This window comes from Panicum virgatum, chromosome 8N (assembly GCF_016808335.1).
Source record: "Panicum virgatum strain AP13 chromosome 8N, P.virgatum_v5, whole genome shotgun sequence".
NCBI classification, from domain to species: Eukaryota; Viridiplantae; Streptophyta; class Magnoliopsida; order Poales; family Poaceae; genus Panicum; species Panicum virgatum.
The window spans coordinates 32,065,944-32,093,622 of record NC_053152.1 but is presented as its reverse complement, the minus strand read 5'-3'; the positions used below and the strand labels follow the sequence as shown (position 1 = coordinate 32,093,622).

The 27,679-nt window shown below is 42.2% G+C and overlaps 2 protein-coding genes, 1 long non-coding RNA gene and 1 other non-coding gene across 5 annotated transcripts; 3 read left to right on the top strand and 1 right to left on the bottom strand.

The window, feature by feature from the left end:
* The first annotated feature begins 1,017 nt into the window (after positions 1 to 1,017).
* Positions 1,018 to 1,575, top strand: LOC120684562. Its single transcript, XM_039966411.1, has 2 exons — positions 1,018 to 1,326; positions 1,421 to 1,575. The coding sequence occupies exons 1-2, from the start codon at positions 1,029 to 1,031 to the stop codon at positions 1,447 to 1,449; spliced, it is 327 nt and encodes a 108-aa protein (XP_039822345.1). The 5' UTR covers positions 1,018 to 1,028; the 3' UTR covers positions 1,450 to 1,575.
* An 8,136-nt stretch (positions 1,576 to 9,711) lies between these two features.
* On the top strand, positions 9,712 to 9,818 carry LOC120687016. The gene has a single exon (XR_005680520.1). It is a non-coding gene; the product is annotated as a small nucleolar RNA R71 (small nucleolar RNA).
* Positions 9,819 to 12,834: 3,016 nt separating this feature from the next.
* Positions 12,835 to 17,739, bottom strand: LOC120684443. 2 transcript variants are annotated; one of them, XM_039966304.1, is made up of 13 exons: positions 17,435 to 17,739; positions 17,147 to 17,257; positions 16,833 to 17,074; positions 15,478 to 15,681; positions 15,300 to 15,392; positions 15,104 to 15,196; positions 14,668 to 15,009; positions 14,543 to 14,590; positions 14,412 to 14,471; positions 13,827 to 13,919; positions 13,650 to 13,703; positions 13,150 to 13,557; positions 12,835 to 13,065 (listed from the first exon to the last, which is right to left on the bottom strand). In XM_039966304.1, the coding sequence occupies exons 1-12, from the start codon at positions 17,691 to 17,693 to the stop codon at positions 13,396 to 13,398; spliced, it is 1,761 nt and encodes a 586-aa protein (XP_039822238.1). In that variant the 5' UTR covers positions 17,694 to 17,739; the 3' UTR covers positions 12,835 to 13,065; positions 13,150 to 13,395. The 2 variants fall into 2 exon arrangements, with proteins under 2 accessions (XP_039822238.1, XP_039822239.1); XM_039966305.1 differs by having other exon boundaries at positions 13,150 to 13,551.
* An 8,841-nt stretch (positions 17,740 to 26,580) lies between these two features.
* On the top strand, positions 26,581 to 27,156 carry LOC120686812. Its single transcript, XR_005680383.1, has 2 exons — positions 26,581 to 26,693; positions 26,764 to 27,156. It is a non-coding gene; the product is annotated as an uncharacterized LOC120686812 (long non-coding RNA).
* The last annotated feature ends 523 nt before the right edge of the window (positions 27,157 to 27,679 follow it).

The following is a 27,679-nucleotide window of genomic DNA, read 5'->3' as shown; positions in this document are numbered from 1 at the left end:
TGGAGTTACTAATTTTTCTCTTTTTATTGCAGAATTATAAAACTTGGAGATAGCTATGAGTTGCAGATATATCATAGTTTGTTTTCATCACAGTGCAAAAGCTAGATTTGTAATAAAAACTAGTACAATATACTTTATTGTCATATTTTCAAAGTTTTGTTTGTACATGTACTCCTTGCCTTATCATTATCTATCGAGCTGACCTCATGTTAAATATAGTTGTATCTTGATGTCAACAAATGAGTCTTTTTGTGATTTCTTCTACATTCCCAATTGCCTACTCGTGATGATATCTAGTGCCACATTCATGGCACTTCGTGAAAGAGAAACAATACGCAGGGCTTCTTTGTAACACTTAAATTGTAACATTATTTTGTATGTGTTACTAAATACTACTATCCTTGTAACACTATAGGTGTAACATTACTTTTGTATTACTACAAATATTTTCTGTATCACATTTTTATAGAACATGTGCAATGTGTTACACCAGTTATCTGTAACATATAGTTTTGTGTTACTATTAAACTTCTCTGTAACACAATGATGAATGTGTTACAAGAGTGTGTTACAGTATCCATGTTTTGTAGTAATCTCTAAATGTATGGCGTCGCAATATCTCCAACAGACATGCTATTTATTCTTCTTCTAATTTCTAATCCATGGAATAGGAATGTATGGAATGTATGTATCCTCTTGTGGACACTTGTTCGATGTCTGGGTTTGATATGTGGTTATACATCTCCAGCAGACATGCAATTCTTTTTAAATCTATACAATATGAACAGTATGTCAATATGATATAGTTAAATATTTGTTGGGGTTCCTTGTGGATAGAATTCGATATCTCTTTGTATGATATAGGTGCACATCTAAAGCAGATATAGTATACACATCTGCGTCAACATTACGATTAAGGGCATCCCCCGACTGATCCGAGCCTATATAAGCCCAACGATCCCACCAAAAGAACTCACAGAAGGAGCACACATCTCGTGTACCACACAAACACAACAAGCTATATATCCATGGTGAAACTACTTCTGGGTTTTCTGCTTGTCCTTGCTGTTGCAGGGACAACGTTGGCCGGGGGCTGCGACGGGGACCGGGAGGACATGATCCGGGAGTGCAAGAAGTACGAGATGTTCCCGGCTGAGCCCAAGATACCGCCGTCGGCAGCGTGCTGCGCTGTGTGGCAGAAGGCGGACATCCCGTGCCTCTGCAAAAGGGTCACCAAGGAAGTAGAGAAGGTGTGGTGCATGGAGAAGGTCCTCTACGTCTCCAACTACTGCAAGAGGCCCTTCAAGCCTGGCTACAAGTGCGGGAGTAAGTGAAACACTACTCTGCACATATATACTTATAACTATATATGCTTTTTATGAAGTATATGTAAGATTGATTTCGTATGTTTTTTTTTCAGGTTTTACGGTTCCTCCACTTGGCCAATAAATGGATCTTGTGATCAGTATATATGTAGCATGTGAGACTGTGTTGAAAATAATGTACTGTGTACTTTATATATAAAAAGTTGGGAACAATATGAATATGCGTGGAAGAACATGGTCTGTAGTAATAATTTCAATACAAATTAAAGAACAATGAATTTTCTCTTTTTCACCTCAAAAGAACAATCGTTTTTGGTATGTGACAATTTCCTCCGCCTATTATTATCTTAAAAGAAAATACTGAAAGATAATACTCTCTCTGTTCCAAACTATAAATCCTGGTTTATCTAATAAAATACATAGCTTTTAGTATGCACATAGATATCAATATACATTATGGCTAAATATATAGTATATCTTGAATAGCCAATCTGTAATTTGTTAGGAAAACAGATGAGCATATATAGATGGTTACCACTAGACGCACAGCACAGCGAATGAAGAGTTGGGTAGCTCACACCAACGTAGTCCACTACCGGATTCCGCCTGTTTGCCGAGTGCCTAAGGCACACGGCAAAAGCCCTAAATGTACTCGGCAAAGACTTTACCGAGTGCCACACACGACATACGTCACACGGCAACCAAAGACTCAGCAAAGCCGCCTTTGCCGAGTGCTATTTCTCGGGCACTCGGCAAAGCTTTGCCAAGTGCTCAGTTGGCTCTCGGCAAAAAAAGTTAGGGGGATGGCCAAATAACGGTAACAGAGGGTTTGCCATGTGCCTGAATCAAGGCACTCGACAATGATTCAAATCTTTGCCCGATGCCTTTGCAATGACGCTTGGCAGAGAGCTAAAAGAGGTAAACAAATAATATATTTACAAACATAGATCTGCATGATTACAACTTCTTAAACCAGCCAAAAAAGATAAGAAAATAATATACACACGCAGGTCCACATATATGATTACATAAAATCCAATTTGTAGGATTTCATATACATATTGTTTACAACTTGTACATACATAATCGTATGTTTCTGTTACCACCTTTGAGTTCTCTACTAAATATACATCTTCTTAGATCTAGAGAGAACATCATATGACAGATTATACTTAAAATTCTAGAACTCCTTAACTCCTTGTGTGCATGACGACTCACCAGCAAGTCAACTTGTTATGTGAAACTATAGACAAGCTCAGTATATATATAACCTATACTGAAGGTCAACTGTAGTTCATCTTGAAGTTGAACTAAAGTAAGATGACACTTTCTGGTAGCTCCATCCATTGAAATGGTTTGTAGGGGCGGGCCAAAATCCATTTCTAGGGGCGGATGGCGCAACCGCCCCTGCTTTTCGCTGCTAAAAATGGTGGTTTGTAGGGGTGGGTACGAGAGCCGCTCACCAAGAGAGCCATCATATGCAAGGAAACCATATGTTGAAAATGACCATTTTGAGTCAAAGAATCGGTCTAGAGTTCTTGAGAAGAAAAAGGTTGTCAAGCAGGTTTACGTGGTGAAAAATGATGGCTGCAAAAGTATAAGTTCAGATCTGAATTGAATTAGTAAGAAGCCTATTGTTGTGTTGAGGACTTCGGCTATTGATGGAAAGGAAAGGGAAAATTGAGTGCTGATATTTCTAGTGTCAAATCTGAACAAAATAAGTTCAAATGGACAAAAGTCAAGAAGGAACTGCCGTTGTCCAAAATTGAAGTATGACCGAGATGCTTATTCGATTTATCAAATTGGCAAAAGAAGAACCTCCAGAAACTTAGTGTCCAGGAGTTGAAAGAAAGCAACATTCTTCGGGTCTATAGTAATACCATGTTGATTGATGACATGACCAAGAAAACTCACTTCAGAAAGCCAGAAAGCACACTTCTTTAGTTTGGCATAAAACTTATTCTTTCGAAGAGCATCCAAGACAAGACTAAGATGATGCTCATGTTCTTCCTCTGACTTGGAGTAGATCAATATATCATCAATAAACACAACAACAAAGTCATCCAAGTACTCATGCAGCATCCTATTCATCACTTCCATAAACACAGCAGGAGCATTCGTTAGTCCAAAAGACATAACAACATACTCAAAATGCCCGTACCTTGTGCTAAAAGCTGTCTTCTCAATATCTTCCTCCTTAATGCTTATCTGATGATAACCAGATTGCAAATCGATCTTAGAGAAGACCTTAGCACCCCTCAATTGATCAAAGAGAGCATCAATACGAGGTAGAGGGTACTTATTCTTGATGGTCACTTGATTAAGACCGCGACAGTCAACGCTTAGCCTTTTAGTGCCATCCTTCTTCTCAACAAACAACACTGGAAATGCCCAAGGCGACTTACTAGGTCTTATGAATCCCTTAGCAAGAAGATCATCTAGCTGCTTCTTCAACTCCACATGCTCTATTGGAGCCATCTTATATGGTGTCCTATAGATAGGTTCTATGCCAGGAACTAATTTAATCTCAAAAACAGCATCACGCTCAGGAGGTATGCCTGGAAGATCATCAGGAAAAACATCCGAATAATGACACACCACTGGGATATTTTCCACTTGTAAGGCAACCTCACTACCATCCACCATAGCCAAAAGAATACCTGACTTCCTTGTCCAGCGATCTGGGAACATTTGGGACAACAATGACAGAGAGTACTTCATAGAACTCCCCTGAAAGATCACCTCCCTACCCGAAGGTGCTTGTAAAGAAATCATTTTCCAGAAATAGGAGATAATTGCTTGATACTGAGAAAGCCAATCCATACCCAGAATAACATCAAATGGCTCTAAAGGAATCACCACCAAATTAGCAACAAAGACCTCACCAGCAAGAACAATAGAACAACAAGGGCAAACAGAATAACTTGATATAGGACCTCTAGCTGAACTAACAAGAACAGGCTGACTAATCTTCTGCATAGATAGACTAGCACGAACTACAAAACCCTCTGAGACAAATGAGAAGCTAGTGCCAGAGTCGAAAAGAACACTTGCATCAAATGAATCAACTGAAATAATACCTGTCACCACATCTCCACGATCCCTGTCATTAATAGAGGGCATAGAATACATCCTCAGAACACCCGTAGAGGAAGAACCTGGAGTATGGCCACTAGGTGTACCCCAAGGCATAAGAGGAACTGGGGGAACAGTAGCCTGAGGCTGTCGAAAAGCCCCAGACTGCGGCAACGGAGGAGTACTCGACATAGTCGGAGGCGCCATCAAGTACTGAGGATACACTGGTGCTGGCAGGTACTGCTGAGTGGGTAGCATGGGAAGTTGCTGCTGTGCAGAGGGTGTTGCTGCCACCACTAGAAGCTGAAGTTGAAGAAGGCACTACCTCCCAATGCACTTTCCCATTGGGATTCCTCCTACAAACCACATCCCTATGGTCCATACCACAAATAGAACATTTGCCGGTCCATCGGCACTCTGAACGGCGATGGGCATCACCACAACGGAAGCACACAAGCCCCATGCCAGGCTTCGCAACAGCTCGGTAGTGAGTTGCATTCTTATCTGAAATACTGGACTGAGAAGACTTTCCATGGTATGGCTGGTGATGCTGGAACTTCCCTTTCTTGTGTATAGGACCACCAGACTGTCCCTTCTTGTCACTTTGGCTGTGGGATTGCTCCCCACCTGATGACTTATGCATCTCAGTAGTGACTAAATGCTGCAATTCCAAACCCAAAGCCTGCTCCTCAATAGTACGGAAGTCAATGAGTGGAAAAGCTCCCAGCATGTGTCTGATTGATGGCCTAAGACCCTGGCGAAACTGTATTGCCTTCTCCATATCATTATAGGCCACATGTGGAACAAAGCGAACTATCTGGTTGAAGCCCACTTCATACTCAGTCACTGTCTTTTTATCCTGCACATAATTATGCAAGTCCATCTTCATCTTATCAAGAAAAGTGGCAGGATAGAATCTCCGCTCAAACTGCCTCACAAAGGCATGCCATGACATTGAACCATACATAGCTGGGTGGGCTACCTGCACACCTTTCCACCAAATTTGAGCTTCCCCTTTAGCAGCTGTGTACAGAAGCGAACACGGTCTTGATAAACCACCTCAAACACATCCATCTTGTCCTCAACATAAGTTAGCCAATCCGCTGCCTGGACTGGGGTACCACTGCCATCAAAAGTGTCTAGATTCATACCCATCCACTGCATCAAGGATATGGCACTAACAGGAATAGGCATCTCAGGAGCACCAACATTTGCCGAAGCAGCACCAACCCCAGCAATTGGGCCACTAGCAGTGGGAGCATCATTAGTTGGAGCAGCACCATTAGCCGGAGCACCCTGCCTCAAGTTCTGTATCTCATTCTGCATTGCCTGCATCATGGCTAGCAACTGTGCTGGACTAGGATCAGCCTGTGGCACCTGTTCAGGAGTGGGATTAGCATCTGCCGGCTGCCCACTAGCTCCAGAACGACCACGACCACGTCCACGACCACGACTACGCATAACAGGAGGCATAACTACAACCACCAACAATCAAATAGGCAAACACATCAAATTCATGTAATTGAAATCATAATCAAAAAATTCGAAATGAAAAACCAACATAATATATGCAAACCCATACCAAACCTACATGTGCAAGTGTGTCACATTTTATTGAGTAAAATTTTAACAACCACTATTAAGCCAAGGGTCTAAAACCAAAAGCTCTTATATCAACTGTAACACCCTAGGCCACCGATTCCTAGGATGCCACTAAACTTTCTAACTAACGGCTGAATCTAGCAAGAGAGTTGAACAGCAACAACTTAAAATTAAAGCGATGCGGAAGCAGATAGAATAATGTTTAAACAAGAAGAAAAAAATATCTCTAACAAAACTCAACATTTAACTTTTACAGCACAAATAAAACAAGTGGAAATGTGAATAGTGGAATGTGCTGCTACTCCCCATCCCCTTCATGAAATGATTCAAAAACCTGGAAGGAGTAAAGCAAGGGTGAGATTTTGAAATCTCAGCAAGCAATTTATTTTGAAAAGTTATTTAGATCACAAGTAGGTCAAGCATCAACAGATCTTAATGTTTGCTTCTCACGTATAAATACTCCAACGATCAAGTCAACTATAACATATAATATTGTGACAACTTTCATGAATGCAAATGCCATGACTTCTTTTACATCGCACCCCTCCTCGGGCAACGCACGATGTGTACCGGTACTATCGCAACCATAAGATTGCGATCTGCTTCAAATGCATAAAAATTAACTCTTTGATCCTAGTTTCAAACGATGCATATGAGTAGTCAAACGGATTGCATTCGGCGAGATCTTCGCATCCGTGGTCTCGGATTATTCATCCGACCAACGAATCAAAAAGTCAACCTTTTGAGCTCTCTTCAAATACCTGGTCAACCATTTAATAAAATATGTATTCGAACTTGTAAAGCGTATTTTCATACTTCGGATTCCGGGTGTTACAGATCGTGACGGTCGGCGGATAGAGTCCACCAACATGTCATCCTGAGAGGCCGATGACGCTCGCGAACTCTGGGATCGGGATGACGAGCCCAGCTTCTTCACCTTGCCCTTGATATTCCCCCAGAGCGACATGACTCTTGCAAAAGATTAGTGCCAAGAAAATACAGGGAAAAATAAATCGGAGGGGTTAGTGGTTAGTCGTTCTTGTGGGGATCAATCCACCACAAACCGTTCTTCGTTCAGACCTTGATTTATTCAATGGGAAATATTTTTGTGATTTTCATTTTAAGAGAGGGTTACTACTAATTTTATTGGATTAGTGTTGAGCTAATCTCAGCACTACTACTATTTTTGTGGGGCTAGCACTTGAGTTACCTTACTTAATTAGCTCCTTAAAGCTTCATTAAGCAAGAAAACTCAGAGAAAGCAAGAGGGAATGTGTGCTCAGGAGAGTGACCTGCGTTCTCAGAGCGACGGTGCGATGAACGATGATGACATGGTGGCTTTTATAGAGGCGCACAGGGGCAGGGCCGGCCGGCCTATGGTGTGTCGGGCGGCACCTCCCTCGGCCTCCATTCCTCCACGTCGATGCCTAGGTGCTAGACCTGCAGGTGCTCATGCTCCGGTTCGTGATGACACCACAGGAGTGGTGGAGAGGCGCTGGGCGGCCATGATGAGGCCGGCCGGCCTACCCCCCTCTACATGATGAGTGCGGCCACTTTTCTTTGCTCCCACGAGCACTCATGTCCCTGGTTCCGGCTGCCCCCTAATCAAATGAGAGAGTGGGGCCGTCCAGCCTAGGTGGGGCCGGCCGGCCTACAATTCGATCATTTTTTTATATGCAATGATATTTGATGCAAACAAAAAATTTAAATTTTGATTCAAGAAAATTTAAACATGCCATGACTTGAAAAGAAAGAAAGGTTATGCAAGAAAATTAAACTATCCTATATGCAAATGCAAGAATGGATACGTACCATGGTTCTCATGGCGATAGCATGGATTTCAAGTCCGGAGCGGGACTCTCCATACTTTGGGTTTGGTTGTCATCGCCGGATGGAGTTCCAGACGAAGACACTTTTCTCCGATATTCCTTCTTTGTGGCAGGTTTTGTTTTGATCGCTTTCGCCTCCGATTCCTCAAATTCACTGCGAAGGATTCGTCGTCTTGCGTTCCTGTTGTTGTGCACTCTAATCTCCTTGTCGATTCTCAGTCATTCCAAGAGCTCGGCAAGGATATCGATTGTGAGGGTTGATGGCTTCTCCTGCTCTTTCTCAGATTTCTTCTGGTTGAAAGCTTTGACCTGAGAACATTGTTCGACCTTCGGTCTGAAGGCGAACTTCTCCGTTTGCCCATTGATATTGAGCTGAATTTCTCCGGCTCCAAAATCAATGTGTGCATTTGCGGTACTCAAGAACGGTCTTCACAGAATGAGAGGCGTCTTGGCGTCGACTTCCATGTCGAGGACGACGAAATCAACAGGAATAAAAAAGTTCCGGATTTTTACCGGGATGTTCTCTGCAATTCCCGCGGGGTAACGAACCGTTTGGTCCACTAGCTGCAAGCACATAGCAGTAGGGGCAAGCTCATGATAATTTAGTTTATCGTAAACTACCTTAGGCATGACACTGACGCTTGCTCCCAGATCGCAAAGAGCATGAGAAAAGTGTTGGCTCCCGATTGAACATGTAATTGTGGGGCATCCTGGATCTTTCTTCTTCTCCAGGAGAGGATTGAGTATAGCTGCGCTACACTCCTCTGTGAGTTGCACGACCTCGGTGGTGGGCAAGTTTCTCTTGTTACCAAGTATATCCTTGATGTACTTGGCATAGGTTGGGACCTGAATAGCATAAAGAAGTAGTATATTGACATATAACTTCTTTATTACCTCGACGAACTTGCCAATATGCTTGTCGGCCACCGGCTTCCTTATCCGTTCCGGAAACGATAAGGCAGTAGTGTCATGAAACTCCCGTGAAGTTCTGGGGGGTTCCACGGTTTCCTCCTGGGCAGCAGTTGTGTTGGACTCTTCGGCCTCCTCCTGATCTTCGTCTGCAGTAGAGGTATTGCTGGCAGGTACGACTTTCCGCTGAGATCCTGCATCTTTAGAATATGGTGGTTCTTGCATGGACTTACCTGTCCGCGTAGTTACCGCACTAGCATTCTCCTTAGGAGAAACTTCTGGTTGCCTAGGAAGTTTTCCCGAGTTATTGTTAGGACAAGATGAGGCCAGTGTAGCAACCTGAGTTTCTATCATTTTATTGAAGCTCAACTGGTTTTTAATAACAAAATTTATGCCCTCTAGTTGTCCGGCCAAAGATTCCAAGATTTTATCATTAGCAAGAAATTTCTTACTAATGTTATCATTAATCTATTTTTGGCCATAAACTAGGTCCTTTAGAGTAGCTTGAAAATTGTTATTAAAGTTCTTACCTTGCTGTTGACTGCAGAGGAGGTTGGGCTTGGAATTCCAACCCTGCTGAGGACGGAAGCCAGAGTTGTTGGAGTTGTTCGCTCCAACGAAGTGAGCTTCCTCCAGAGTAATCGGGAAAGAGTTTCCCGTGTGTCCAGTTTCTCCACAAGTCTCGCATGTCATGCGAGAATCCGTAACCTGGTTGGCCTCCTGGTACGGAGACTCCAGCTTCTTCATGAGAAGGTCCATCTTGGCAGCAAGCATATCAACACTGTCGATATGATGAATTCCCTTGCTGGGCTGTTGCTGCCTTTCACCTTTCCAACTATGGTTGGAAGCAATCTTCTCTACCAGTGCTTTTGCTGCGTTGACGCTGAGCGAAAGGATCTCTGTATTCGATGTGGTTCTGGGCTGGCATGTTCAGGCCATGGAAGAATCTCTGTATGATCAGCCATTCTTCCATGCCGTGGTGGGGGCATGCTACAATGTACTCTTGGAATCTCTCCCAAGCTTTCGGAATAGCTTCATCCGGCAGCTGCTGAAATCCAGAGATTTTGCTCCGGAGGGCGTTGGTCTTGCCCACCGGGAAGTATTTCGTCAGGAATGCATTGGAGCAGGCATCCCATGTGGTGATAAAACAGTAAAGTTTTTCATTCAATTATATGATAACTTTAGCCAATTGCTTCCCCGGCAACGGCGCCAGAAATACTTGTTGGTGTCTCTTATACTCAATCTGAATAGGTATTCTGCAAGCGCACAGAATTCACCGATGTAGAACTTCACCTTGGAGTATTCCGGGGTATCATGAAATCCTCAGGGAAGCACTATGGTAAAGTGTATCATAAATTGTAGTGGCAACCTTTAATGAGTTTATCAACCGACTAATTCAGCAGGGGTAAGCCAGATAACGGGTAGGATAAATGGCCAGTCTATGACCGTTTGACACACAGGAGATTCTATGCTTTAGAGAGGTAGCAGCTGGGAAGACAACGAGTGAGAAAGGACTCCTGAAACACTTCTAAACTACTGATCTAGCCTCACTAGAACTAATCTAAGCTTCTATCTTGATGTCGGAACCAGGGGCTTACTTCGGTGGCCTAAGAGAAGGGCTCAGACAGGGATGAGAGGGGAGCCCGACGTCCTTCGGCAACTACTTCTATGAAAACACCCGAACGTGGTGGACTACGAGGGACATACAAGGCTATCACCGCTTGCCGCCTACTACTGCGGTGCCGTGGGGTGGAACACACTTCCTAGCTAGCACTGAGTCAGACATATACTAGTATTTGGAAAGATAAATAACTTGCGGGAAGTAAAGCCGACTCAAGTAAATAAAGAAGATTACTTATATTAAAATAGTCAAAGGAAAAGATACAAGAGCTTATACCGAGCTCCGATGATGACTCCGGATCCCCGAGACAAGCTCGACTCGACTCTAACTCCCAACTACTAACCTACTCTAGTCTTGAGAAGAGAGAATTGCTCCTTTGAGTGTGTGTCTACAAGTGAGGGGGAGAGTGCTATTTATAGGCTTCCAAGGTCGGTAGAAGGGCCCGTAATTTAGGTAGCGCCCGATGTACGCAACTGTAGAGGCGGTGCTTAACTTCCACGCGAAGCCGGGAGATGAGTCTCTGCAAGGTGGGGCTGAGCGGCCCTCCCTAGGCCGGCCAGCCTAGGGGTGTGCCATCTGGCCACCGACCTCCCGTGGACAGCTCCAGATCTCTCCTGGACGTCGGTTCTTTAGGTGGTTTCCTCATATGCTTCCTTCTTGGGCCGGGCGGCCTGCCTCCAGAGCCCCTCGGCCCTTAGTTTCGCCGATGTTGCACATAAACACTCCACATTGCCTCTGGAATGGGTGGTTTCTCAATTTGACGATCTTGGCATTGGCATGTGAGCCTTTGGGTTGAACCTTGTGCCTTCCGGGTCTACCGATAGGATATGAGATGTTCGCCTTGTTTGGAACCTTATGAATGTGTCACATTGCTCCAATAAGAATATTGGACCCATGTATGTGGAGGTGTCAGGCCGGTTGGCACGGAATGTGCCGGGCGGCCAAGATTTTCTCTGATTTCGACCATATTTGGGCAGTGGACTCCTGCAAGCACAACTCATCCAAAACTTGTGGAACTTATTAGAATTAAATAAAATATATATGGAACATGGTACAAAAATTCAATTTATTTCCGAGAAGTTGACAATCAAAATGTGATATAATGGCTGTCAACACTATCCACAATACGGTCATATATACAAGTAAACCACATGAACTGTCTACACTCATTCTAAAAATTTCTACTATCCGCATACTCATCTCAATCTAAAAATAAAAAATATACTACACTCATTTATAATATATAGCCATTAATAAGAGTAAAATCACATCAACTCTTTTGATCAACTAAAACAAGTATATTACACTCCTTTGGATCAACTAAAACAAGTAAATCACACCTACATATGCAATCTAAATGAGCAAGAAATGAACTACACATTTTCTCTATTTCTAAAGCATGAAATGAGCTACCCAAGCAATGAAAGAAGAGAGAAACAAGCCCCAAACCTTTAGCGTTGATGGATGGACGGGGGAATCAAAGATCTTCACAAATGTGGTCAGTAAATGAGCAAGAACTCCCCTCGCCCGACCCAAGAACAGCAAGAACAAGTGAGCTGAATGGCTCGGGCGGGAGGAGGGGGCAATGGGATAAGGGGGCCAAGGACATTTGTCCCGGTTGGAGGCACAAACCCGGACCAAAGGACCCCCTTTTGTCCCGGTTGGTGGCTCCAACTGGGACCAATGGGCCGAGGGGACGTTGTCCCGGTTGGAGCCACCAACTGAGACAAAAGGGTGGGCCTTTGATCCCGGTTGGTGCCTCCAACCGGAACCAAAGGCCCCTGTCCCCACCCCCGCTCGCCTGACTAGCCGTTGGACCCGGGATAAAAGACACCTTTGGTCCCGGGCCCAAAAGCAGCCGGGACAAATGGCTTGGATCAAAGGTCTGTTCTGTAGTAGTGATTACAATGAAACTATATCATTGAATTATTGTCTTATATGATACTCTATATTATACATTATAAAATATTTGCTGCCCGTAGCAACGGACAGACATGGATCTAGTCATAATCACTACTACAGAAACAGAGTTTTAGTAACACCGACTTGTGTTACTATAGCTCAATTAATGTGTTACTAGATCTCCTAGTAACATATCCTATTAGTGTTACAATATCCAATGTTACTACTATCTGATCTATTGGAACACAAAACATGTGTTCTTTTATATCTAGAAAAGTGTTACTACTTTGTAACATAATTTGTTATCTATTGGAACATTTGTTAGTGTTACAATAATTATGTATTGTAACATATTTTTTTATCTGTAGTAACACTTTTCGTTGTGCTAGTATCACACTATGAGGATACCGTTTGGAATTTTAGGAACACGTGGTTTGTAACACATGCTTTACCTATTGTAACACATTTAAAATTTCAATTAAATAACAATTATTCATATGCAAACTAACTATAGCCTAAATATATATTTTGGAGGGAACATAACACACTGCACAATCACTCAAATCATGAATTTCAGTAGCAACAGAAAGTTGCATTGATTGTAGGAATGTAACATAGTCTTTGTTCACATAATGTAAAGTATATTTACACAATGATATGATTAAGAAGAGAAAATGTTTACAAATGTGCGCTACAGCAAATGAAATGCAAAAAATAAACAATATTCTTGAAATTCTTGTCTTCACGGTCCATGCGTGTGTGTATATCCAAGTACATATATTCATCCATTGATCATTTCAACCTGCATAGAGAATGAGTGTTGTACAAATGATCATTACAAGCTTCAGAGAGAAATTATATATGTAGAAAGCTAGTTGCAACATACACAAATCAAAGGCCAAGCAATCGGTGCTCCTTTGGCATGAGCATCACCAATTTTCTTGTATCCACTTGTGGGCCTTACTAATGGCTCATCTTGTATAATAGGATGATTGATACGCACTTTGTAGAATTGCTTTCCTATCTCAACTCCACCAACATTTGCTTTTGGATTAGAGCTCAAAATGGTTGCATAAGCCACAATTGCCTTATTTGGATAACTCGCAGACTTAAGTATTACTGTGGTTCCATCCTAAATTGAATTGACGTAGTCATCAATAATCATTAGTTGAGTAAAGATAAAGATAATCCAATCAGAATGAACATTATGTTTGTTTACCTTAATTCTCTGAGGTCGTGTATATTTGGAACACTTCTGTCCTGTAGGTTTATCTTGGAGTGCTCCTTGCTGGTCCTTTATCATTTGATATTAGGTACAGAATCATGCCAAGTTTTGGATACATATTTTGCATGGATAACTCATAAAGAAGTGTAATTCTTATGTACCTTTCTTTTCCTATTTATTCTACCATCACTTGAAGGATGTGTACGCACACCAACCTGAAATCAAAGTGAACATTTGTATATTTACATAAAGTTACGGAGTGCAATAATATTATTGAATGGATGTAACATTGCCTAGCTAATATAACACATATAAATGATTTGGCCTGAATAGCATACCTCTTTTTGTCTAAAATCATTAGTAGAGCATTGTGGGGATGATGGATGTGCTTCCTGATCTGAGAACTCTATGTGATTTGCATCACCTTGACACTGGATCCAACAAAAACACATATGAATTTAAGACACTAGATAAAAATTTCAAAATATAATCAGCTAATACTAGGCGTGAAAGCGAAGAAGGCTCACATGTAGCACATGATCTCACACATAAAGAACACACACGTACACACTGGTTTTGGTGCTACAAATGCTTGCTGCCTTTTCTGACTTATTATCCTCCTATTTGATCCCAGCAGTACACTTAGCCTAGGACAATCATCTAATAGCTACAGCCATTACTACTTTGATTTGGCTATTATTCTCACTAACTAGCAGCTGGGAATCAGCTACTAAAGACTCAGCTCTTAGACTCTAAACCTGGACAGTTTCATGAACGCACAGGATTGTTGCTAACAAGGTGTTGCTAAGTGACAAGCAACAACTTGATAACCATTTTTTTACACAACTGGATCACCAATTCATGTATGTACACGTATGTAGAAAAGATGAAAGGTATTTGCATTAGGAGTGATATTTAGTTACCAATTCATCCCTCTGTTGAGAGACAATATCTACATTGTGTGGTTCTGCACATTGAACTCTCTGCAATTTCAAAACAACATTATAGCCCAGAGATACATTTATGTTCAAACATTGAAAATAAAAAAAAGTACCTTTCTGTTGGAAGAAACTACCTGATTCTGAAATTTGTTATGGTCATCCTGAAAATGATCAACCAATTCACAAAGTAAATTTGAGATAAATTTTGAAGCATAGTGTCAGTAAAAGACATTTGTACCTTTGTCGATTCTTCCCTTTCATGGTGCATATTCTTGTTTATAAGTTCATCAATTACTTTATCTTGTCTTCTTGAACGCTCCTTGAGTTGCTTTATTTCCTCCAACATATGAGTCTCTACATCAGATGATGAACCATGCAGTGTAGCTATATTAATATCCTTGAAATGACGTGTTGTTCCGCCATAAACTTGTTTAGGAATTGGAAGCAATCCCATTCCATGTACTTGTCCAGGTTTCTCCTCTCCCAATACTTGATGCAATGCATCTCCTTCCCATGCAACTCTTCCCTCACTATTCTGTGCTAATTCTGGTTGCTTTTCAATTAGATTTTCCAACTGAACCTATAATAGAAAAAGAACAAAACTAATGATAAGTAAAGTAAGAACAGGATGTTTACAGACCTGATATTCACTTCATTGTGTGTATATATCATACCGTAGGCTGATTTGTTTCCTTCGCCATTTTCCTGTGAATTGCTAAGTAAACCATTGCTCTATGTGGTTTCCTTTTTGCAGGATCAGCTTGTCTCTAGACAAAATTCCAATACCAGAATGATGAGAAAAAAATAGATGACACATTTTTCTCAAACGAAGGCCTCAAACTAATAGCTTTATTGGAAAAAGGGGCTCACCAAGTCCTCGGACCAACGCGCATAACTCTTTGTACCCGCTGTATGTGTTGTCTTCTTCATTTCACGACTTAATTTGTTCCTCTCACTAAGGGCCTATAGTACATACAACAAATTAATAGATATTCTTTGGGTTTCTAAACAAAAGAGAATGGTAGAAATATTGATGCATATTACTGACCTTTCCTTCTGCTGACTTCCAATATTTTACTAGGGCTTTCCATTGATCTTCATCAATATCATCTGGACAGAGCTTGTACAAAGCTGTCCTTTTCTTCTTTTGATTATATAGCTTACTTTTTAGTGTTGCCTTGTACTTTCTCCAATCTCTACCGATTGACTTCAGTATCCACTTCTCACATGAGCGTGGATACAAGAACTTGGTCTAAAATCAGATAGGCATTGTTTGGATGTAGATATTGAAGCCTGGAATTCGGAATTGGCATTGAGTTCATCCAATATCAGTTGTTTGGCTGGTCCTGGAATTAGCATTGGAATTCGACATCAATACCAAGCGGTATTCACTGCACCTGCATCCCCTTCATCTCAATACCGAGCCACTCCCCTCGGTTTTGCGCTGAATCGGTCTCTTCCGCGATTCCCCACTCGCGGGCTCAACTCCCTCGCTCCCTCCAGTCAGATGCGGTGGCGGCCCGACCCCTGTCACCCGCGCCGCCCCTCCCCTCCCCCTCCCCCGGTGAATCGCGCCGCCCCTCCTCTCCCCTGCCTCCTCCACCGGCGAACCGCGTTGTCCCTCCTCTCCCCTGCCTTCTCCGCCGGCAAACCACGCCGTCTCTCCCCTGCATCCTCCGCTCCTCCGCTGGTGAACTTGCGCCACCCCTCCTCTCCCCGACCTCCTCCGCCGGCGAACCGCGCCACCCCCTCCTTTTCCCCCTCCACCGGCGAACTGTGCCACCCCTCCTCTCTTCCGCCTCCTCCGCCGGCGAACTGTGCCACCCCTACCCTCCCCTGCCTCCTCCATGGAGAGCCGCGCCGCCTCCTCCCCTCCCTCTCCGCTGGATAGCTGCGCGCGCCACCTTCCCTCGCTCTCCGCTGGAGAGCCGCGTCGCCCACCTCCCTTCCTCCTCCTCTGGACCCCTCCCTCTGGGTGCAGCTCCCCTTCCAATGGCCGCGCCGCTCCCCTCTCCATGGCCGGCGTCCTCTCCTCGTCGACACAGGAGAATGGGGCGCTCGAGGCAACGGCTGCGCGGAGCAGGAAGGGGCACATCGGCTGCACACGGAGGAGAATGATGTACCAATTCTCAATTTGACGGTATGGACATCCAAACACGAATTGGTATTTGCTATCTCATCGAATTCCATCTTACAATTTCATCTCCATCCAAACAATAGCTTTGGTATTCGGCCCAATACCAAAGCTGGTCTTATTTGGTATTGAGCTCAATTCAATACCAAGGCTTCCAATGTCTGCATCCAAACGGAGCCATAGAGGTATTGAGTAAATTTAATTATTTGGCTGGTAGTGACTGTACTTGGAGCTCATCATATCATAATATCTTTAAAAACTTAGCATACCTGAATGCATTGAAATATGGTTTCAGCATTATCATTCTTTACCTTTCTCCAATCTTTGATATGTAAAGGACAATAACCACCGTTTCGTGATATAGTGCCTAAAAATTGCCCTAATAGACCACCTTCTTTCCCAATAGGTTGCCCAAGCTGGTTACATTTCACTAATATTCGGTTTTCCTCTGGTAAATCCCAAACATGCGCCAAAACGGTTCCCTTTCGCTTGGTTACTTTATTATCATCACCTTTGAAAACAGGGTTACATTAATACTCCCAGATACATCTATATTTGATTAGTATTCCAAACAAATCTGTACCTGGTGTTTCTTGGACGTCATCATCATCAAGCTGGTGGTCAGCCTCATTGGCATATTGTTCTTTGGATTGAATTATATTCAGCTGCTGCTTTTTCTTTCTGCCACTTTTCTCTATGAACAGATGTTGGAAAAGTAGAAACATATTCAGAGTCATATAATGCCTATGAACAGATGAGATGTAACTTCTCTTGGATGATTTATTGATATAACTACTATTCGGACAATATATAAAATTTTCCTGGATGCTGAAACATATACAGAAAAGAGCGAATTGTGACTTCATGGTACCTTTAGCTTTATTCGCTGCAGATTTGGATGGTTCTTTGTTGGACTTGGTCGGTGCTATGGTGGCTATTCTCTGCCTTGTCACAAACAAGCTAACATTCTTCTTGCTCTCGTTTTCTTCAAGCATTTTCATCACATCTGTATCCCCTTGTAGTGCAACCAAATTATCTTTTTTCTTGTAGTATAGATAGTCAATTGATGTGTACCCATATTCCTCGATCAGCTCAATCAAGTTGAAGAAGCATATCTCATCTCTGTCCATTTCCGTTTGTACATTTTCCTGTCCTGGAGCTGCCCCCTCGCATACCAGATTTAGGGTCCAAATATCCTCAGCCATGGCAGCACAATCTTATTAAAATTGAGCACCAAGAGAAAATATATATGGTCAGCAAGGGTTCAATCACTTGGTACCTTTTGAGATATATACTGAGTTATAGGTGGGTAAAATGCAATGCTCGCTAACTGGGAAAAAAAATCAAGATCCCATGATTCAGACCTAAATTATTTAATAATGAGTGGCCTATTTGTAACCGTAGGCATCCAAAATAAACGACACATGTTGCATCTCCAATTCAATGTCACCATCATAATCAGTATACACTAAACATTGGCAGCAAAAGTCCTTCAGATTTAGTATCAAAATAAGATTAGGTGATGCTGACCATAATTTCAGAATCAGATATCATCAACAATGTTAGATTCAGAAGGCAACTAAAGGTGCATTGTGCAAGGATACCAAAGTAACTCCCAAAATCAATGAATCGCCTACTTAATTCCAGACCAAGATGTACCAAAATCGAGCCGATCTGGAGCAGTAGGGTCAGAAGCGCGGGAAGAGACAGTGCCTGTACTGAAACTACCGAATGGAGGAGGTTTGAGTGAGGATAATCTTGGAGGAATCCTGGAGATGGAGGCGAGCTGGGAGTAGAAGGGAGGGTGGGGGTCGAAGGGGAGATATAACTGAACTGCCCAGTTTGCGGGTCAAATTGTTGCGAGGTGGGCTGTGTTCACGGTAGGGGTGGGAAATTTTGGTGGGAAACCAGTCACGGGCTAAAAAAAATGCGGCAAACTAATCCTGCCAAAAAAATTGGCGGGGAACTAATTGAATCAAGGATAACTGGATGGAAAAGAAATCTGTGAGCCAAAAAAACAATGATTCTAGAAAAATACAAGGTAGTGTAAGAAACTTCATAATAGTACTAATGTGACTAGTGATGGTAATATTATTTTTTCTTTTTGGTGATTTTCTTTTTTTTTCTCTATTTTTCCATAGGCCGTGGGAAACACTTGCAATTTGGATGGAAGTTGACCAAAAGTCAAATGTGGATCTTTGAATTTGGAAAAGTTTGAACAGAATATGAGATGTTCGGTTTGAAGCATTTGAAACTTAGTGGCACCAAGTTTGGAAGCAATCCTAGCTTATAAGCCTCTCAATTAAATTATTGAAGTTGACGATTAAGAAATGAAAGTCTGAAACTCTGACGGACAAAGTTGAAGGATCAATTTTCTAACTTGGTCTTTGAGAAAAGATTTCTTATGTAACCTTTGGGAGATTTGGGAGTGTGAGTAAACTTTAATCTATATGAACTATCATGGTCAAGTGGTTTGACAGGAAGGAGAGAAAATTTTAAGTTTCTGGAAGATCATAGTTGAGTTCGGCACTGTCAGTTTAACTGACAATACTGAATGGCAATTGCCAATTCAGTTTTAAGAACAGGGTGAAATGGTCACCTTTAGTCTGAAATTTTTGGAAGAATCTACATGTAGGAGAGGGGTTTATATATGCAAAATGGAATCCTTGTTATATGGTTAACAAGATACAGTGGTGGTTGAGTAGAATAAATTAGATTTAAATGGTTAAAATAAGGATCAAGTTGGAGCATCAGGCTGAAATTGGAAGGTTCTGACGAAACTGAATGGATGAGTCCATTCCGTTCCCAGGTTCAGAGTTTGGGCTGGATGGGGAGCTAGAAATCAGGTCGACTTTTGACCAAGTTTATTTTGCATTGTTTATTTTGCAGGGGGCAATCACAGATGACACAGATGATGTTATTGCTGATTTCTAATTGTATGGACATACAGTTTTCATTTCACTCTTTTGTGTCAAATGGCAATCATTTTGTTTGGTTTATTTGGTTCTTGTTCAGGCTTGTAACTCTGATGTTCGTTCCTGGATTCTACATGTCTGAATTCAGAACATAAGCTGGTGGGAGATGTTGATCAGGTTTCATGTACCCATTTGTGGGAATTACCTCAAGTATACCCTTCTGGAATTACAGATTTTATCTTTGCATGCTGTCCGACCATAAATAAGTGCCCTGCATTTGATTTCCTGGTGAAAGGATTTCCCCTTCATGCTGTCATTTGCTACCTTGTATGTACAGCTTTTGTGTCCTATTTGATAGTGTGCTATGCTCAAAACTAAAGTTAGCCATTGTCTCCTTTATTATTGGTCTCGTTTAATTGCAATCATTTTCAGGGGTAGTGCCAGGTTCGTTGGAAAACAAAATTCTTTTTTTCTACATGAGAAAATAACGTCCTGTTGCTGTCTTTGCAACTGTACTAGCATATGCCATTTTTCAGGGGTGTTATCTGCTAAAAATGTTTAGGTTTCATACTGAAATTGATCTTTGCATCATTTGACACCCGATTCATGTGGACTAAAATGCCGTCAGTTTCTTTAATATTTCGAAGTCATGAGTACAAAACCAACGCATGAGTGAGTGGCAAAACAACAGGTACATTAATGCTAATCAAAGCCACCTTGCATGAATTTAGCATTAGTGGCATTTAGACAACCTTCCAATGTTGCTCGCTTTGCAAACAAGCAGCTGGGCTGATTGTTCAGCAAAATTATAAAAAATTGTTTGCAAATCATTTGATCAGACAAGACTTTAAAATTCAGCTACGTGCAGGAAAAGAACCACAGTTATCTGAAAACTGAATATTCTGACGACATATTGAAAGAACAGCACAGTATTCGGCGAATCACTTCAGATATCCATCCAAGTTTGACATGGAGACTAAATTCTATGTTACTAACATGGTGCGTAGCAAGGAAATACAGAAGACTGCACAATCACAGTATCTGAATGTTCTCGCCCTCTTGCCGCGCCGCCGGTGGCCATACGTGCTTGCGCTGGGCAGCCGGCCGGCCGCGCCTCTGCTGTAGGGGGCCAACGCTGCTGCTGGCACTGGGCACCCCGCCGTCTGCGCAGCCGCCGGAGGTGCCCACGCGGCTGCGCCCACTGGGCGGCCTGCTGTCCGCGACGCCGCCTCTGGCGGGGTGCGTGCCAGGCCACCGCGGCGGTCCTCGTGGAGGAGATGGAGCGGCTGCGACAGGGAACGAGGGATGAGGCTGGGCGGCGAGGAATCCGGCGGCGAGAGTCCGGCGTGCGGCGGCCGGCGGGGACTCCCGGTCGTGTTCGCCCCAATCGCGCGTTTCCTTCTCCTGTGGCCCGAGCCGAGCCTTAGGCAGGAGAGCCGAGCTAGATAGACTTGGGAGCACATGGCGAGCCAATCTGGGAGCATCGTAGGATCCCTGTTGGACGTCCGATATCACGCGACCGCAGGTTGAAGCAGTGCCGCCGCTCGCCCCTGCCCCGAGGAGCTGCTCGCGCCGCGCGCCGCCCGCCGCCCGCCGCCATCCCGGGTCCCCACTCGCGCCGCTCGCCCCTGCCCCGAGTAGCTGCCGCGCCGAGCCCCAGCACCGGCGTCCCCGTATCCCAGGCTCCCAGTCACAGGCCGACGGATCGTTCACTGTAAGCACAATATCTTAACCAAATAGTAGATCTACTCAATTCATCGACGAAGATAATACACCATTCTCTTTGAAATGCGAGAGTGAACCTTTCATGTAATGCCTGTTCAAAATTCCTTGAATGTCCTGTCATCGGTCTTGTTATCGCTTTAGTCTTACCTAATTATTTACTGCTCATCGCTATTTGCATGTCTCTCCACAAAAAGTAAGGTAACACTAGATGCATTTTTTCTTTTCTTGATTTCTTTTGCAAAATGTGCATAGTAGAAGTACTACATTAGACTGGATATAATAGAAGACTCAAGTTGATCTTGTTATCTGGTTCAGACTCAGCTACTTTTTACTGCGGCATAATTCAAGTACTTGTTTCATGTTACTTGTGGATTGTTCACCATCTGACACACATGCACAAATTAAATACAAGTGAGAATAAAATTTTTACTAGTTTTAAAATGTTGATAAGCACATCTGCTGATTATTTACTACCATGTAAGTTAGGGGAAAGTATCCTAATCATATTCATACTACTTGAGACGTAGTCTAGATCAGGAATTCATACTCCACTGACTCAATAGTAATGTTTTGTAGTTGATGATTCTAGTAGTAATTTTCCATTCTTCGGTTTTCCCTGCATACGAGAAACGTGAAGCATGTAAATGTTAACTCTTGGATCTCTAAATTAATTAGTGCCTCAAATCGGAAATCACTATTACAAATGGAAATTCAGTGCTTCATAATAATTTCAGGCTGTGAAATTTCAGAAGCAGAGCTTATGGACTTAAGAGAAATTAAGAAGTTGTTGCTTTCTGAAAGACCAAGTGATGACTATATAGCTGGGGTAGAAGGTTTTCTCAAGTTTGCATATAGGGAGAAGAAGCCCGATGCGAAGATTCGATGTCCATGTCTCAATTGTGTTAACAGGATGCTACAAAAGAAGGATACAGTGTATGATCACTTACTGTGCAACGGAATGCTGCGTGGATACACCATATGGGGTTGCCATGGGGAAACAGCATCATATATCTCTGCAAACAAAGATTCAGAGTCACAACTTCCAAATCTAAACCATAATATGCGCCAGGTACTCCAGGAAGCATTTGGATATGTTGACCATGGACTAAACACAAATGAACATGATGTTGCATGTTCTTCTAAAGCTGGACTAGATGCAGATTCACAAGCTTTCTTTGATTTGCTTACAGATGCTGATCAACCTTTATGGGAAGGTTGTGAATTATCAAAACTAACTTTCTTAGTCCTCTTGTTCCATGTGAAGTCCATCAACAAGTGGAGCAATAAATCATTAGATGATTTGCTTGGAATTTTACAGCTTGCTCTGCCAAATGGTGCTAATATACCAAAAACATTTGCAGAGGCTCGGAAGATCATTGCAAAGCTTGGTCTTAGGTATGAGAAAATTCTTGTGTGCCCAAATAATTGTCAGCTTTACCGAAAGGATAAGAAAGATCATGATTTCTGTTCAAAATGTGGGGCTTCAAGGTGGAAAAATAAAGCAGACAACACAGCCTTAACAAAGAAGGAAAGAAGAAAGGCAATCCCAAATAAGGTACTGCGCTACTTTCCAATCAAACCTAGGCTTAAAAGGCTTTTTATGCACAAAGAAACAGCTAGGTTAACTAGATGGCATGATGAGGAGCGTACAAAGGATGGGGCATTGCGCCATCCTGCTGATTCAGATGTTTGGAAAGCTATTGATACTCAATATCCTGACTTTGCATTAGATTCTCGGAACATGAGATTTGCAATAGCTAGTGATGGGTTTAACCCATTTGGGAAGTGTAATTCAACCCACAGTTGTGTGGCCTGTTGTCTTGGTGCCCTATAACTTTCCTCCATGGTTATGCATGAAAGCTTCTTCTCTCATGCTTACATTAACAATTCCTGGTTACCCTGGAAAGGACTTTCATACATTTATGCAACCAGTTTATGATGACCTAAATGAGCTTTTTGAATATGGTATGCCTACATATGATGCATATCGAGATGAGGTGTTCCAACTTCATGCTGTATTATTATATACAGTGAGTGACTATCCTGGGGCTGGGATATTGGTACAGTTTAGTACCAATAGCCAGTTGGGTTGCTTTTCTTGTGAAGAAGAAACAAGTTACAAACGGTTGAAGTACAAGCAATGTTACATGGGGGCATCGACGATTCTTGCCTGATGGCCATGAGTTTCGATATGATGCGGATTCTTTTGATGGAACTAAAGAGCATAGATCAAAACCAGTACCCTATTCTGGAGAAGCTATTTTGGAAAAGATAAAATCAATTTCTGACTTTGAAAAGTCAAAAACATGGAAGGGTGTTGGTGGCCTTTTTTGTTTGTCTTACTGGAAGTATAATTTGCTTCGGCACAACCTTGACTTTATGCATATTGAGAAGAATGTTTGTGAAAATACATATGGCACACTTTTAGAAATAGAGGGAAAATCAAAGGACAATCTACAGGCACGACGAAAAGACTTGCAAGAAATGAACATCCGTCCAGATCTACACCCACAAAGAAGGGCTAATGATAAGTACTACTTGCCTCCAGCTTTGTATAACATGTCTAAAGAGGAGAAGCAACAGTTCTGTAAGGTCCTTCATGATATAAAAGTTCCAGACGGTTATTCTAGTAACATCTCTAGATGTGTAAATGTTGCTCAAGCAAAAATTACAGGCCTAAAAAGTCATGATTGTCATATACTAATGCAACAACTTATGCTTGTTGCTTTGCGAGGTCTTCTCCCCGATGATGTTACATCTGCCTTATTTGATCTATGCGGATATTTTAGAGAATTAAATGCAAAAGTGCTCTACAAAGATGAACTTGAGAAGTTAGAAGATAGAATTGTAATGACATTATGTCGAATGGAGATGATATTTCCACTTGGATTTTTTACTATGATGGTTCATCTTGTCGAGGGCTATAAATTAGCGAAGAGGGTTGCAAAGAGAGCTATGAGTGTAGCAAAGGGTAAGGCGTATGATGACCTGTATCAGCGACTAGGCACGAAAGAAGGGGAGAAGGACATTTATAGGATGGCTAGGATCCGCGAGCGGAAGACAAGGGACATCAACCAAATCAAATGCATTAAGGATGGGACAGATCGACTGCTAGTGAAGGATGAGGAGATCATGGATAGATGGAGAGAGTACTTCGACAAGTTGTTTAATGGGGAGAGTGAGGGCCCTACCCTTGAGTTAGATGACTCTTTTGACGATACCAACATATGTTTTGTGAGGAGAATTCAGGAGGTAGAGATCAGGGAGGCTTTGAAGAGGATGAAGGGAGGTAAAGCGATGGGCTCTGATGGTATCCCCATTGAGGTGCGGAGATGCTTAGGAGATAGAGCAATTGTATGGTTAACTAAGCTTTTTAATCTCATTTTTCGGTCAAACAAGATGCCAAAAGAATGGAGGACAATTATATTAGTACCTATCTTCAAAAACAAGGGCGATGTTCAAAGTTGTACTAACTACCGTGGGATTAAGCTGATGAGCCATACGATGAAGCTTTGGGAGAGGGTTATCGAGCATCACCTAAGAAGAGTGACAAGTGTGACCCAAAACCAATTTGGGTTCATACCTGGAAGGTCAACCATGGAGGCGATTTTCTTAATACGACAATTGATGGAGAGATATAGGGAGCAGAAGAAGGACTTGCACATGGTCTTCATTGACCTTGAGAAGGCATATGACAAAGTACCGAGAAATGTCATGTGGTGGGCCTTAGAGAAGCACAAAGTCCCAACTAAGTACATTACCCTCATTAAGGATATGTGCAAGGATGCGACGATGTTTGTCCGGACATGTGATGGCAACACCACTGACTTTCCTATTAATATAGGCCTACACCAGGGGTCAGCATTGAGCCCTTATTTATTTGCTTTAGTGATGGATGAGGTCACAAGGGATATACAAGGTGAGATCCCTTGGTGTATGCTCTTTGCTGATGATGCGGTGCTAGTTGACGAGAGTAGGGCAAGGGTTAATAGGAAGTTAGAGCTGTGGAGACGCACGTTAGAGTCGAAAGGGTTCAGACTTAGTAGGACCAAGACCGAGTACATGATGTGCGATTTCAGCGCGACTAGGCATGAGGGGGAGACGTTAGTCTAGATGGGCAAGTGGTGGTCCAGAAGGATACTTTTCGGTATTTAGGATCGGTGCTATAAAAGGATGGCGACATTGATGAAGTTGTTAGGCATAGAATTTCAGCTGGCTGGTTGAAATGGTGGCAAGCTTCTGGCATCCTTTGTGACAAGAGGGTGCCACAAAAGCTAAAAGGCAAATTCTATAGGACATCAATTCGTCCGGCGATGTTATACGATGCTGAATGTTGGCCTACAAAAAGGTGACATGTCTAGCAACTGAGTGTAGCAGAGATGCGGATGTTGCGGTGGTTTTGCGGGCACACAAGGAGGGATAGAGTCCGGAACGAAGTTATTCGGGATAGGGTCGGGGTGGCACCAATTGAGGAGAAACTTACCCAACATCGGCTGAGATGGTTTGGACATGTCCAACGAAGGCCGCCTGAGGCGCCGGTGCGTAATGAGGTTCTTGAGTGGGTCGATAATGTAAAGAGGGGTAGAGGTAGACCTAAGCTGACGTGGTATGAGTCGGTTAAGAGAGACCTTAAGGATTGGAATATCTCTAAAGAGATAGCTTTGGATAGAAGCGATTGGAGAATAGCTATCAATGTGCCTGAACCTTGAACTTATTTCTTTCGGGTTTCATCTCTAGCCTACCCCAACTTGCTTAGGAAAAAAAGCTACGTTGTTGTTGTTGTTGTTGTTGTTGTTGTTGTTGTTGTTGTTATGGTTCATCTTGTCCTTCACATAGCATCAGAGGCAAAAATTGGTGGTCCTGTTTGCTATCGATCAATGTATTTTGTGGAGAGGTATGCTGTTCTTTATATTTTTAGAGGATCATTTTTTGTTTTTTGTTGTGCATTATTATTTAACATTTTATTTATACAATGTTGGCCTATGTAGATACCTTGGTGAGTTGAAGTCAACTGTGAGGAATAAAGCTCGTCCAGAGGGATGCATTGCTGAATCAGTTTTAGCAAAAGAGGTTATGGCACTTTGTTCAGGATTTATTGATGGTTTTGAAAGCTTGCTTAATAAGGTCTCAAGGAATGATGATTATGATGAAACACAGGGATGTGATACTAGCCAGGCATCAACTCTTTTTTCTTATGCTGGCATGGCACTTGGAAAGCCAAGTAGCTATGTTATAAGAGGTTTGGCAAAACTACAAGCACATAGATATGTGCTATTTAATTGTTCTAATGTCAATCCATACCTTAGGTAATATATATATCTCAAACTCAGAAATATAAATTCAATTTTTTTCATGACACAAGTTTCCTTACAAGGTACTTACAGGGCTCATGCTGAACAAATCACGGCTAGGCATAATGGCCGTCGAGCGAGCCATAGAGATGTCGAGAAAATACAAAATGAGAAGTTCCATCTATGGTTTAGAGGCCATGTAAGTGTCATATCTCACATCCTTTACATCTAGAACTCAAGTGCAAAACTAAACTTTTATGGTTGTTCAGATTATGCAGATTGAGAGGGAAAATGGCATTGATGGTATGAAAGATGACATCAGATGGCTAGCCCGTGGTCCTGTTGAAGCAGCAAAAAGGTACCGTGCTTTCAACAGTCGAGGTTTTCGATTTAGGCCCAAACGGTTGGATGGGGTGACACAAAATAGTTGAGTAGTGCTGACTGCTAAAACTTCTAGTTATGCCAGTGCAAGTGATGATAGACCAGTTTTAGGCGATGTGACATACTATGGGAGGATAATTGATATTATTGAGTTGAACTACTCTAGAAAATTTTCGGTGGTTCTTTTCAAATGTGAATGGGTTGATGTTCTATCTGGAAGAGGAATACAAAAGGACAAATATGGCTACACACTTGTCAACTTCTCACACCTGATACATACTGGAGAAAAGATTGGGCATGAACCTTTCATTTTTCCTAACCAAGCTGACCAGGTGTTTTATGTTGAAGATAAATTAAATCCTGGGTGATCTGTGGTCATGAAGATGAACCCAAGAGATATATATGATGCCGCTTGTGACGAATGGGAAGATGATATCGAAACTGAACCATTCCATGTCACACACCTCGGAGAGATGTTTAATAATGCAAAGATCAGACATCAATGGGTTAGAACGGACATTGAGGGAACAACAGTGGATATTAGCACTAGTGGATTGAATGACCAATCATAGATTGTTTCTTCAACAGTTTGTATTTCTATAATTTGTCCTCTTTATTTCATTATTGAAGTTATCTCATTATTTTAAAAGATCTATATATAGCTACATTATTTAAAAATATTAGTATCTCTAGAATTTAATTTCATACAAAAATCAAATGATCATGTAAATACAAACGTAAAAAGTAATTTGTATAAAATAAATGTGAAATTCCACTATGAATTTTTACTAGCTAGTTATCTCT